The 14,047-nt window shown below is 41.2% G+C and overlaps 1 protein-coding gene across 12 annotated transcripts in view; it reads right to left on the bottom strand.

The window, feature by feature from the left end:
• Positions 1 to 14,047, bottom strand: part of FRYL (FRY like transcription coactivator) — a 389,109-nt gene that overhangs the window by 48,198 nt on the left and 326,864 nt on the right. For all 12 annotated transcript variants that reach the window (XM_075930454.1, XM_075930453.1, XM_075930452.1 and 9 more), the window contains 4 exons: positions 13,228 to 13,389; positions 12,902 to 12,976; positions 6,009 to 6,185; positions 2,583 to 2,786 (listed from right to left, as the gene is read on the bottom strand). In XM_075930454.1, coding sequence (XP_075786569.1) covers positions 2,583 to 2,786; positions 6,009 to 6,185; positions 12,902 to 12,976; positions 13,228 to 13,389 — 618 coding nt within the window. The remainder of the gene's footprint in view (positions 1 to 2,582; positions 2,787 to 6,008; positions 6,186 to 12,901; positions 12,977 to 13,227; positions 13,390 to 14,047) is intronic.

Below are 14,047 nucleotides of genomic sequence, written 5' to 3'. Positions count from 1 at the left end.
CCCCTCTCCCCACCTTCTTCAGGTCACAATTCCCTCCCAGACCCTGCACCCCCTCTTGCACCCCTCCCCAGGCCAAAATCCTTTCTTGAACACGTACCCTTCCCTGACCCTGTACCCCATTCCCCTGCTTCACATCACCACCCAAACCCTCTGCACCCCGTCACAACTCCCTCCCAGAACCTACACCCCTTCCTACACACCTTTTCCCTAGGCCAGAAGCCTCTCCTGCACTCATAACTCCGCCTGGACGCTTCACCCGAAGTCCTTGCCCCAGATTATGATCACATCCTTTTCCCAAAACTCCCTTTTAGACCCCACCCTTCCCCTCCTGCACCTAAGTCCTCTATCACAAGCTCCCTCCTAAACCCCACCTGCTGTCCTGGACCCCACCCCCTCCTCCAGAGAAATGCGGTCCTTGGCCATTTACCAAAATCTCGGAGTGGCCTCCCATTAAAATTTATTGCCTGCCCCTGATATAAAGGCATTACATATTCTAGAATCTTTATTAAAGGGTCGAGTTATTTGGTAAGTGTAATTTGTTTTGAAATTGTAGTCCAAATTTGTTTTTTATTATACCACCTAGATATATTACATATACTTCCTATATATCCTTCAGATATATCACTTAAACTATGTCAAACAGAAAGGTGACAGGCACTCTGGAAAAATGACAGGTCCTATACATATTATGATTACTATGAGTACACCTAAACTATGTCAAACAGAAAGGTGACAGGCACTCTGGAAAAATGACAGGTCCTATACATATTATGATTACTATGAGTACACCTACACTACAATTAAATGCCCAGGGTAGGGCTCAATCAACTGACTCAAGCTTGTGGGGCTTGGATTGTTGGAATATAATATTGTAGTGTAGACATTTGGGCTCAGGGTGATGCTTAGGTTCTGAGATGTCCCAGGTCCCAGATCTGAGGCTCCAGCCAAAACCTGAATGTCTATACGGCAATTTTATAGCTCTGCGGTCTGAGCTAGCTGACAAAAGCCAGCTTCAGGTGTTTAACTGCAGTGTAGACATAATATATGAAGAATATAGGATAATATACTGTTTTAAAATAAAATTTGTCATTTTCCCTGGTATGTGCAGAACTACCCCAAAATATTGACATTATCTTCAAATTCTTTTCATTATCTAAATTTTTATGTTGATTCTGATGAAATAAGAAATTTTCTAAAGGTTAAAAAGAATTACTTTTCTTTCACCTGAGCTACAATGATAGGAGACTCACTCTTCCTACTGACATAATTAGGCTAAAAAAGGTAATTTAAATGAGGTACCAATTAGAATAATTTAGATAATTCTTTACTACCTATGAAGAGTGTGGTTTGGTTTCTGGCTCTTTTTAAAGCATTTTTAAAAAACATACTTGTGGGGTTTTTTTCAGGATGGGTTAAAGACGACAATTTTTGTAATAATGAGAAATCTTATAATATTTAAATGTTTATTTGAATTAACATTGTTATAGAAGAATACAAATAAAAAGCTGTTTTGATTCCATCTCAATTCAATCCTTTGTTTATCTGCTAAGCATGAAAATTTAGTGCCATTAGGATGGTGGCTTTTGTGATGATGAGGATACATGTTTCCAAAATTATACCAGGACCTTTAATTTGCACTAGAGAACAAGAGGGAGAAGGCTTTATGTACCACTAAAAATTCCCAAAGTTAAATTATACCTTTTGGAAATGGGTTACTTCTGAAACTATTTTCAAAATTTAAAAATGAAGATGTCCTTATGATCTACACCTAACTGCTAGAAAAGAAAACCATAACAGGAATATTCTTCTTTTCCTACAAGAAAAAATGCTACAGACAATCAGTGTTTGTGTTTTCACATTACGAAAACATCTAGAATGTCATAGATTTCTCTAATATGACTATTTAGGCTAGCAAATAACTGCACTGGAGAAAATTTAATTTATTCCTGTGCTAATATATACAAATGAGACATGAACAGGAAGTAGTATTACATTAGTCTATTTTATATAGTACATAATGAATGAGAATGGAACAAATTAGCAATTTTAAAGTGGAACACTAATAGAATTCCCATAAAACCAGCTGCTGTTTTAGTTATTTTTGCACTTTAATTATTTCAGCTTGCAAACAAGAATTCAATTTTTCTTTTGCCAAATACTAAAAAACCCCTCATTTTTTTAAATCAGCATAATCTTTATAATGTTTAAAAAATGTACAAAATATTTAAGGAACACAGTTAAAAGAAAAAACACTTCATTGAAAACTCAACAGTAATATATATATTGCTGATAAAGAAGCCCTTTTTCTAAGTTGAGATTGTGAACTTGCTTAACAAGCTTCTGAAATGCCTCCCAAATGCTGAACTACACTAATTCAGCCACATCCAAGGCTTTCTACAAGTATGTGTGGGAAGTGTGAGCAGTATTTGCCTCCTGCAGATACATTTTAAAATTTGCAGCTTCTTAACTGTGTCACAAATGGTAAGAAAAATATTTTCTGAAAAGATCAGTTGACAGAACCATTTAATAATGATTAAATAAAATTGGGTTATAAACTGATTCCTTTCACAAGGATGACTTACCATCTGTGATCGGGATAATATTTGACTTGCAGTTAGTGCAGCTTCCTCTTCTGAGGACTCATCAGTATCCTCTTGATTGGTCAAGTTCAAGCTGGGTGTGCTACCAGAATACTGACATTCTTGAAGGGATGGTGTGTCTCCCTTATCGATACTGTCAAGTGAGCGCCTACGGACTCCCCAGTTGAAGTTGTCCATACTTTCACCCTGAAAAAAACAACAACAACAACAACAACGAAGTTTAGGGTAGACATCTCATTCATTCATATATATATATATAATGTAATAATGAAATGATTACAACACAAAAGACGCAGGAATTCTGAATGCACAGTGAACAGAGTTTCAATCAGCCCTTCAATTTTACTGAAATTTTAAATACATTAAGTGATGTTTTTACTTATATCTTAATATTTTTATGGCAAATGATCTGCAATTCGCATCAAATGAAGTACGATTCTCTAATTTATCTCTTGGATATCTTATATTGGGATCTCACTAAATATATGATCTACAATCATATCTGTACCAAAATTACATGTATCTGACTACAAAGCACAGACTAACACACCACAGACAACAACAGATTAAACAAGCTCTGCACCAGGCTGCAACTTACCTGCAGCTCCTGGTTAGCAAAAAGGAAAACACACATAATTAGAAAGAACGAGGACAAACATGCAAGATACTGTATAACCAGGGGAAAAAGTTCTATTATATATTATTTGCCAACTGTAGAAGACTGATTCAAGCTCTGGAAAAAGCTTTAGTCAAAAGAGCTAACATTTTAATTTTTTTATGTAAAATTGTTTATGAAAAAAGTTATGAGACAAAACACTTAAAACAACATGTTTACAGTGCATTTTCCATGTAAAACAACTGTTTAAACAAGCAATACATGAAATCTTTGTCCTTCAACACAGATGAAATCTTAAATTGACTTTAACTGTCCACATTCGGTTCTCAAAACATATGAAGTCATAATTATTCTCCGCTGGGAGAAAAACTTTGATATTTTTAACTGGACTTTCTGAAGGATATTAAGTACTTCAAAAAAACCCAACAGTATTTATAAAGGGGACTCTAATCACCAATATATGGATCCTCCTTTTCTCATTTTCTAGCTGAGATATGAAAGATGGCATATGGTTTTGCACTCTGAGTGATATCTATATTTTAGTCACCATTTTTCCAATCTAAGTGGACAGGTAAGTAAGATCTTTGGCTTCTTGTGGTGCCTTTATCAATCTCTCAGTTATATAGTCAATAAGATTTCTTAAAAATAATCCTCTCAGTAAGTCCACAGGTCTAGTCTCCTCAGACTTGAAGATACCAGTTCCAAAGTTACCTCACCAACTTGTTGTTTCTCATGGCGATTCAAAATGGCATTAATATGCAAAAATGCATATTTTCTATCTTTTTCCCCTGTGAGTTTGTGCACTCCAGAGAAGCAGAGTATTTGCATGCAAAAGTAAATGAAGAGCTAGAGATTAATGCAGTGAAAACATGCTTAAACTAATATATTTCTTCCTCAGACTGATTATATTGCTAATATTTAAGTATTAGTAAAAAAGCACACAGTATATTTTAATATAAACTACAATCTAAATTGTTATGTTTTCATTATAACACATATAAAATGATATTCTAAATGTAAAAACGTTGTTTTTGTTGGTTAACCCTCTGTATTGTGTATTGGTAATGGGCAATACACAATTTGACAGAGGGATGGGTGAATTGGTTGAGTGAGAATAAGGAATGGCTGTACCTGTCTGATCTGTTGTTAAAATTGACATCAAACCATTTTTTGAAGTTTAGTTTAGTTTGGAAAAGCAAAATGCATGCTGCCCACAAATCCTTTTTTTCAGATGTTAAAATTATAGAGCCAGCAGTTATGGCAGATCTTCTATTGGGTCTTAATGCTTTTGAATCTCTCTCTTCTCAATTGTTCACTTACTCCCTGTCAACTTAGTGGATCAGATACAGGGCAAAAGGGAAGGCCACAGAATACAAGAGATCTGGGCTGGTGTGTGTGTGTGGACATACGTGAATTGGACAAATAATTTGCCACAGGAATATGAGAATCAGCAGAAGGGAAAAGAAGTGTAAGGTGCTGGAGACCTCGGGGAAAGGGAGAATAAATTGAAGAAGTCAGGAAAGAGGAGATCAGGAGCCCACAAAGAGAGAGAAAGAAATCAGGGATGGAAAAAGAGAGCATTTGAAAGTTCAGATGAGTATCTAGTCTTCTTGGTGCTTATCTGAATCTAAAAGCTGTCCAAGGTTTTCCTATTATTAATGTAATATGTTGTAGGTATTATAATAGGTTGTAAGTGCTATATAATACAACAGGCTGAATTACAGAGCATATTGATTTTTTTGTTTTTCTCCCAATCTCCCTTTTGGGGTTCAGATCAAGACCTTTACATTATGTTGTGTACATACAATGCTTAATTTAAACAGACCATGATCCAACAGTTGGGGACTGGAGGCTCTACTGCAACACACATAATAAACAATAATAATAATAATTAATGATTGTTATTTTTAAACCTTTTATTACCTAATTTTATTAATTTAGCAGAATGAAAAATGAAAAAAAAATTCACCCAATCAAATACAATATGAATGGTAAAGGCAAGGACAGCTTTACAATGTAAATCTTAAGTGACTATAGGGTGGGTGAATGACAACTGAGATAATATTGCATTTCAGTAACTACTATTGCTATCCTATTACTTGAAATTCTTGAAATGTAGAAACAAACGAGTATCCAAGATTACAATGCATTCTTAATATGTTATTTCATTCAACAAAATTTTCCATTGCACTAGACAGCATTCTTACACAGTGGAAATTGCTTCATGGTGTTAATAAAAAATATTACATAGGTGCAAGAACTAAGAGCATAGGTTCTGTCGCACCCATAGATTTAACCAGGACTTCACTTCTAGGCCCGACTCCACTGTTCTAGCTGCCACCCCTGCCCCCATCATAGCTGCCATGTCAGGTCTCCCTTCCACACCAGTGTTTTGGCTGTCCCCTGCCCTGGGTTCCAGGGCTCCATTCCTGATTTTGTGCCCAACCCCAGCTTTGGAGGGGAGGCAGACAGACGGGGTAAGAGGGCAGGCTTTCAGCATCCCTAATAGTAAAAGTGTTCCCATGCCACTGAAATATTACACAGTCAAAATTATTACTTTCCTGGCTACAAGACATATTTCAGAATAAGTGGGTAGTTAAACCCACTTTCAAAAAGAAAACTGGTACCTGCATTTGACATTGCAAAATTTGTAGTCATGGTTTTGTTTTGATGGAAATAAAAATGAATCAAGTTATGGAACTGCTAACCATTCCTTAGTATTATACCAGCTTAACTCAGCTTTTAAGACATTCTAAAATAACAACTATAGAGCAAAAATTCCAGGATCTCACCTCTGCATCTTCCAACTCAACATCTAAAAAGTCAAAATCTTTAAAAACTCCAAATTGTTGTTCACTGCTGTTATCTTCCACAGCCATGTCCTCCTCTAGAATTACTTCTTCTGTTGTTGAGATAAGGCTAGTTTGTTGGTCTCCAACTTCCAAATCTTCATTAGAAGAAAACACAACCTATAGAAATAAGTAGTAATAGAAATACATATGGCTTAAGTATTTTAAGAGATAACATATGAGATGAGATGAGCCTATGAAATAGTAAATACAGTATTACTAGAAGCCTTTACTCAAAATACTATATATAAAATATGTTTATTTCATCTGAAGAAGTGGGTTGTGTCCATGAAAGCTCATACCACCATATACATTTTTGTTAGACTTTAAGGGGCTGTGGGACCATTCGTTGTTTTTAAAGTTTTTTCACTTACAGACCAACACACATAGGCGTATGCAGCACATTTCATTAGGGTGTGCACCCAAAGAATTTTTTAAAAATGTATTTTGACCCCCGTTAGCCAGACCCCTGACCCCTGTTAACCATACCCCTTACCCCCATTGGCCACACCTCTGGAGGTAACACTCTGGGGGCAAGATGGGCACATAACCAGAAGTAAAAGGTGTCATGTGACACCCCCCCCAGGACTTTTCCCACCATCCTCCTACCAGCAGGGATTAATTTGGCCCCCACCAAACCTCGCTCATGCAACTATCTTGCAACTGCATTAACCCAATGTGTGTGACATTAACTTGGGGGCGGAGAGGCTGGGGGAAGTGTTCCCTCAGTTTCCTCCCATGAGCAGAATGAATTTTGTGTTGTGCACCAGTACTGAGTTCATGCTTGTTTGGATGTGCCATTGTGGCACCCAAGTTATTAATAAATATCTCATAAACCTTTCCCTTTTCCCTCTGCTGCCATGTTTCCTCCCCTTGCTCCATCAGCTCCCCTGGTGCCTGCTGCCCCCAAACCCCTCATACTCCTCTACTGTCCTGACTCCTGCCCTTCTCACTGCCCTCAGCCCTCCTGAGACCTGCCCCCCTCCACCAGCCCTTCTTTCTCCCGTGCCCACTCCTCCAGTAGCCCCACTCTGCTCATGTGAGCTACCCCTCCTCATCCCCTCTCTTAACACCTCCCTCTACACACCTGCGCTGCCTCTCTCCTCTGGTGCTGGTCCCTCCCCTGCAGGTGTCTGCCGTTCTGCTTCACCCTCAGAATCCCCTGGCACCTGCACCTTCTGTTAGCCCTGCACCCTCCTGGTGCTTCCCCCTTCCCTCACTGCCCTTGCCCCCTTTTTCCCTGGGGCCCACCCCCTCACCACCCTCTGCCCCCATTCCCCTCATGACCATGCCCTCACACATGCCTTGCTCCATCCCTGCCTTCCTCTTGCCCACCCCTTCTTTCAAGCCTTCTACCAGCACCTCTCCCTTCCCTCTCTAACCCCCAATGCTTTTACCCTCTCCTCTCCCAGCATCACTCTGTCCTCCCTCCCACTGATACCTCCCCTCCTGCCCTTTTCCTCATTGTCTGCACTTGGCCCCCCTGGCATTTGTCTCTCCTTCACCCTGCCCCTTGGTGTCTTCCCCTTTCTTCTCCTGACCTGCTCCCGCCCCTCAGCACAAGCCCCTTCCTCTCCTACCCCTTTCCCTTTTTTCCCCCTTCCCCTCCCATCCCCTCCCTTACTTTACACCTTTGGCTTCTGCCTTCCTATTTCCAGGGCTGGAGTCAGAGCCGGCCCAAGCTACAGGCTGGCTGGGCCGTAGCCCGGGGAGCCTCAGGGGCACCGCGCCGTACTGCTGGGCCGGGCAGGGGCACTCCCAAGATCCGCACTGTGCTGGGCGGGGGTGCTTCCAGGCGCCTCAAGGGTGCTGTGCCGTGCTGCAGTGCTGGGCGGGGGCATTCCCGGGCACCTCAGGGCCGCTGCACTGTGCTGCTGGGCCGAGCGGTGCTGCCGGGCTGGATGAGGCCCAAGGTGCAAAAATGGCTCGGGCTAGTCAGCCCGAGACATTAGGGTGTGCCTGGGCACACCCGGCACATCCCGTACGCACGCCAATGCTAACACAACTACTCTTCTGAGACATAAAATATGTAATTTTCTTGGAAATTCATATAAGTGAGACTTGCGAAGATGCAAGAAGGGAAGTTGAAATCCCCAGGATTTAATTTTTGAGATAAATAGATATTTAAGGCCAGAAGACATTATTGTGATAATCTATTTTCACTTGCATAACACAGGATGCTCTGTTTTACTCAGTAATTCCTGTATTAAGCTCCATAACTTTTGCTGAAACTAGAGCACATCTTATAGAAAGATATCCTATTCTGAATTATGTGGTGAACAGTCCATAAAAGATGGTTACTTACCTGTACTGCAACTGTTATTCTTTGAGATGTGGGAGCAGACCTGTATTTCCCTCAGGTATGCACATGCCTAGTGTACTGAAGCCAAAGAACTTTACTTAGCAGTACCTGTCAGGGGGGCACTCACAATCGTTAATCCTTGTAGCCCCTACTCTGCTTATGTAAGGGTGATGCCACCCTGAACTCTTCTCAGCTCCTTCACACCAGAATCTAATACTGGAGATTCTGATGCAAAGTAGATGAAGTGCAGGACATGGAATACATATCTGCACCCACATCTCAAATACCAAGAGTTTCAATAGAGGCTCTTCTGACCACCCATAGCTCTAGAATGTTGATGTGAACAGCTGATTCTGGATGAGACCATCTTCCCAGAGTGCTGTATTTATTTGTGTGTGCACCCGAGCCTTCCAGGGAGGCGTCCATGGTTATGGATATAGATGGGGGAGGCTACTGAAATGGGACTCCCCTGTGGAGATTGTCAGCCCGTAATCCCCATTGGAGGTACTCTTTCACCCTCTTTGGGTGAAGCTTGTGAAGGTGGTGCTCATGTGGTCGAAAGCAAGTGAGGAGCCATGCTTGAAGGTATCACATGCACAATCTGGCATAAGGGACCACGTACTGTGACAGACCCAGACCAGCCATCTGCCATTCACTGGTGGAAGAAATACATGCTGGGGCTTGGTTAAACAGGTTTCTCTTCCCTGAGTTAAAAAAAGGCCAAACCCAAGTCCAGCATAATCAGGAGGCATCAGGGTCAACTGGAACTTGCTAGAAGCCACAGGCTAATTAAACACCTGCAGCCAATTAAGGTTTGTGGTGCAGCTTTAAAAGGGCTCCCCCCAGGCAAAGAAGGGGGAAGGAATATAGTGAAGGAAAGGAAGGAAGAAGTACTGTGTATGACGATGGTCCTTGCCAATGATCTCAATGCCATATCCACAGAGTCCAACAAAGCCTGTAAAGTGGTATTGGCTATGAGGGCTCCTTCGTCCAAGTTGGCCCTGAATAATGTTTTGCAGTTCTCCTTTATTGAGCAAGTGCTCAATAAAAATATCACCTTGTCAAAGAGATTATAAGTATATTTTGACAGTAAGGCAGAGTACTTTGCAATTCTAAACTGTAGCGGTGTGGATGAATATGCTTTGCAGCCCAGAATGTGCAACCCTCTTCCAGTCATTATCGAAGGGTGTGGACTTCAAGTGAGTTTGCTTGTCCCTTTTGTGAACTGCCTCCATTATAAGGGAGTTGGGAGTCAGGTTGGTAAATAGATATTTAGTGCCTTTGGCAAGCACATAAAATTTCCTGTCCTCCCTCTTTGTAGCTGGAGAGATAGAGGCTGGGGTCTGCCAAATAATTCTTGCCAGATCCAATATGGCCTCATTGACAGGTAGAGCTATTTTGGAGGAAGCAAGTCTGAAGGATGTCTGTAAGCTTATGCTGCACCTAAAGGAAAGAAATATCTAGGGAATCCTGCCACCTTTTTGTACAAGTCCTGAAAGGATTTAGTCGTCACCTGTACTAGGTGGTGGTGGCATTATAGATTCATCAGGAGAAGATTACAAAAGGTGTGATGGAGAAAGTGACATCCTCCTGGTCTCTTTTAGATCCTCCACCTCCTCTTGCATAGTATCTGATCTAGGAGACTGGTTTTTTGGGAACCACTGCCTGTGGTTTACTCTGGGTTGCCACCTAGAATGCTGAGCTCTAAAGAGGCACCAAGCATCCCAATCCTGCCACAACTGTGAGAACGGTATGGGTGAGAACCATGGGAATGGCTGCCACATCTAGGCTTGGCCCTGCTGCTGTTGCTGCTGCAGCTGAGAAGATGGCTTCGATGAGGAGAGAATGAGATTTTGCTAGAGAATGATGGAGATGAACTTGAGGATGTAGCTAATCTGCTTGGTCCTTCAAGGATAGGTATGGTATCAGTACTTAAGAGTGGAGTGCCTGGTATGGACATGGCCACCAGCTCCTGGTATGTGGTCAAAGGTCTCAGTGGAGGGAAAACTGGTACCAATTGTGCTAAGACTGCAGGGTATGTTTTTTTTTGTCAGCATCGGCCCTTGGGTTTTGTTCACACCAGATGTACCAAGTACCTGTGCATCCCCAGAAGCCTGTGCCTTCGGTACTGAGGAAGGCTTCTGCTTAGGGGACTTCTTAGTCAATCTCTCGGCAGTACGAGAGGAATGCTTGCTCTTGGGAGGTTTTTTTGGCTGGAGGATCGCATGGTGCCGACGACTCCTGGTCCAAAACTGCTGTGAGGGATGTATGCAGTGGAGAGGCTTGGGACACTGGCTCTGACGCTGGTCTTTCATTCTTCTCCATGGTGAAGAGCTTAAGTTGCAGATACCTGGCTTTGAGGGACCTGGATGACAACTTTTTACAGTGTTGACAATTTTGTGGAGAATGCTCCTGGTCCAAGCATCTGATGCACTGGCCATACCATCAGATATTGGGATGGATATTCTGCAAGACAGGCACCTCTTAAATCCCAGAGTGCCTGTCATGAGGAAAAAGGGTGGGAATTTTTTTTAATGGAATAAAACAGGGATGAAAGGCACCCGAATAACTTGGGGAAAAACGGTAACAATACCAACAATCAATCTAACATTATGTACTAAAGGAATCACGGAGTGCTGCTGGGTTCCGATCAAGCCTGGAGCAGTTGAGAAGGAACTGAGGGATGGTTGATGGCTCACATGGACTGGCATGCTTGCTACGGTGCAAGTGGCACCACACACGTGCGCCAGCACCCAGGATACTGCTGCTAAAAAGTTCCAATTATAATCAAAAGGATGCTGAGACACCTACAGTGGAGTGCTCACAGGGACACTCCTTGAAGAAGCATCAGTGGAATCTTATGTGGTCACACATTTAACTGTATCAAAGGCATAGCATGTACCAAGTCAGAGCGAATCCCCTCAGACTGATTTCAGACCAGGTGGCCCAGGCAGAGAAATCCCTCGGAGAACATGATTAGAACCTCGCCAAATGAGGAACTTCTTAGGGATTCCAAGGAGGTCACTAAGATAGCCACTAATCCTATATCCCTGTCAAGAGGCTTTGTGTCTACTGCAGGAGCAACTGTGGTATGCAGGAGGTCTTGACAAATCTCAGAGCATTATCTTACAAGAGAGGGTGACAGTTCCACACTTGATCCATAAGACCCTTCCAAGTGATCTGGCAGTAATGAAACAACCACTTTAGGTGGAGCCAATAAATGGTGCACATCATCTGCAGTCCACCATGCCAGCTTCACTGGCATGGTTGATGGTACAGTCAAAGACACTTTGAGTATTGATATAGGCATTATACACACACAGTACTGAACTGGGCATCAGTACCGAGGAAGTTGATACCAGACCTACAGATGTAGACTTCTCTAAAATTGTTGTTGGTACCAAAAATAGCATTTGTACAGTCTGTCTTTTCACTACTGAACAAGAAGTCAGCAGTAACCCATGAATCTGGGTATGAGGTGATGCACAAAACACTACCAACAAGCCAGCCACCAATCCAGGAGATGTCAACTATACAAAAGATAAAGCTATCACAGTCAACTGTTCTTGCAGGTTGACTGCATCCTGCATATCGGAAGATGCATGGTGTCAGTCTGCAATCCTACCAGATAGGGAGGAGGTCTCTCTATAAACTCTGGAGGGACACAAGGGAGCCAGTAAAAGGAGAATAGTCCCTCTTCCTCCTGAGACCAGAATCCAAGTCTGGATGTGGTACCTCCATCCATTTAGGCACACTTCACTGGTCTTGTTGATCTGCAGCAATTCCCAGGACCTCAGGAATTGTTGGGTAGGTACTTCTGCATTCTGATCAAATCATATCTTAACATACCCTCTGATAAAATAAATTCAGCGAGAGACTAAAAGGTTCAATGTAAGGCAGGTTTGCCAGATCTCAAGGTTTTTTTTGTAGCTCTTTTCTAAACCCTAATATTTTGAAGCAAATATTTCAACATCCTTTTTGAAGCGTCACACCACAATTGAACACTTTATTCCAGCAATGGTCTCACTAATGTTGTATACAACAATAATACTACTTCCCTACTTCTGCTCAGTATTTAGCTGTGTAGATATTAACCTGAGCCGCAGCCTGTTAACCTGAGCCGCAGCCGTCTCAGTGGGAATTTATGTTAATCTGATTATGTACTATGACATCTAACTCTGACCCTCTCAAGAGTTACTGTTTTCCGGTATATAGTATGCATTCTTTGTTCCTAGATGGAATGACCTTTCATTTGGCAAGCACCTCTTTCTGTGTCATCTGCCTTTACCAGCAATGATTTTATATCCTCCTACAGGTCCTTGGTAAAAATACTGAATAGCACTGGGCCAAGAATAGACTCCTGCTAGACTTGACTAGAAGCACCGTTGATTGATTCTCCATTAATAATTTAATTTGAAATCTATCAGCGAGTTGTATGATTTTAGGAATTGCAATTATGTCAAAATATTTTTTGTTTTCTTATTAATAGTATCAGACCTGAAAATGCACTAGTATGGAATTTAGAAATACTTACTGATGGATTTTTGGGGAGACCAGATTCTGGGCCACACAGTGAGAGCAAATTCATTAGTTTCTCTCTAGTTCTTCTCTGAAAAAAAAATCATAGAGCGTAACACTTATTAGATACACACAATTTTCCAGGCAAATTAGAAGCATAAAATATCTAGAACTTGAAACAAAAAAAAATATTACACCAATACATTTACCACTACAAAATCATTAATTTTCAGGAACATAAGATATATTGTGGATTCCAAATTACATTTCAATCTCAATCTCACTCTCTCTCTCCTTTTTATTCAGGCACATGGAACTTTGCTATATTTTTATACAAGATACCTGAGATAGCTGTGGCCTTTTCCAGCTGACAGGGACCAAGGCATTGGAATTGGACCCTGATGAGGTTGAAGAAGTACTCCGAGTGACAGCAATGACTTTTGGCTTCCCATTTCTTCCAGCTACACTGTGCTGATCACCATACTTATTTCCAATAATGGGGGTCTGATAGAAGAAAAACATTTAATCAAAGAATCATAGAAATACAGGACTGGCAGTAACCACAAAAAGTCCACCCTCCCTCCCCCGAAATAAGGCAGGATTAAGTATATCTATGCCAGCCTTGACAGGTGTTTCTAAATATTAGTGTAGAATTCAAATATTTATTAGTAACTCTGTATATTAAGATACAAGCTTCTCTGCATTTCTGCAATTTCAAACAGCCTTCCTATGTGTGTCTGCCTCAGCAACTCTCCACCTTTTTTCAAATCTCATCTTAATATATATGTGGGCCAAAACCAGATCACAAGATCTGAACTTTCCAACAGTTTTAGAAAGTTCGTTATGGCTCATTGGTGTACTCTCCTTTGCCCATAATTTTTCAACTGGCTCCAAACTCTACTATTAGCTCTATGACTAAATGAAGGATTTTGTGATACAGTCTATTTAAAATGCAAAATACGTAAAAAGCTGTGTTTATAAAGCATAAGCACACATTTGGTTTGGTTTGACAACCTAGCAACTTCAGTGGGAAATGTATGTGTATATCTTTTACTCTACTTGGTAAACAGTCAAGGAAAATACATCAAATTCTGAGAAAAGAACAAAAAATCTGATTTTATTTAATGCATTAATGTATTCTGATACCCATAACCCAAAATGA

Source organism: Pelodiscus sinensis, chromosome 5 (genome assembly GCF_049634645.1).
Source record: "Pelodiscus sinensis isolate JC-2024 chromosome 5, ASM4963464v1, whole genome shotgun sequence".
NCBI lineage: Eukaryota > Metazoa > Chordata > Testudines > Trionychidae > Pelodiscus > Pelodiscus sinensis.
This window is presented reverse-complemented; position numbering and strand designations above follow the sequence as displayed.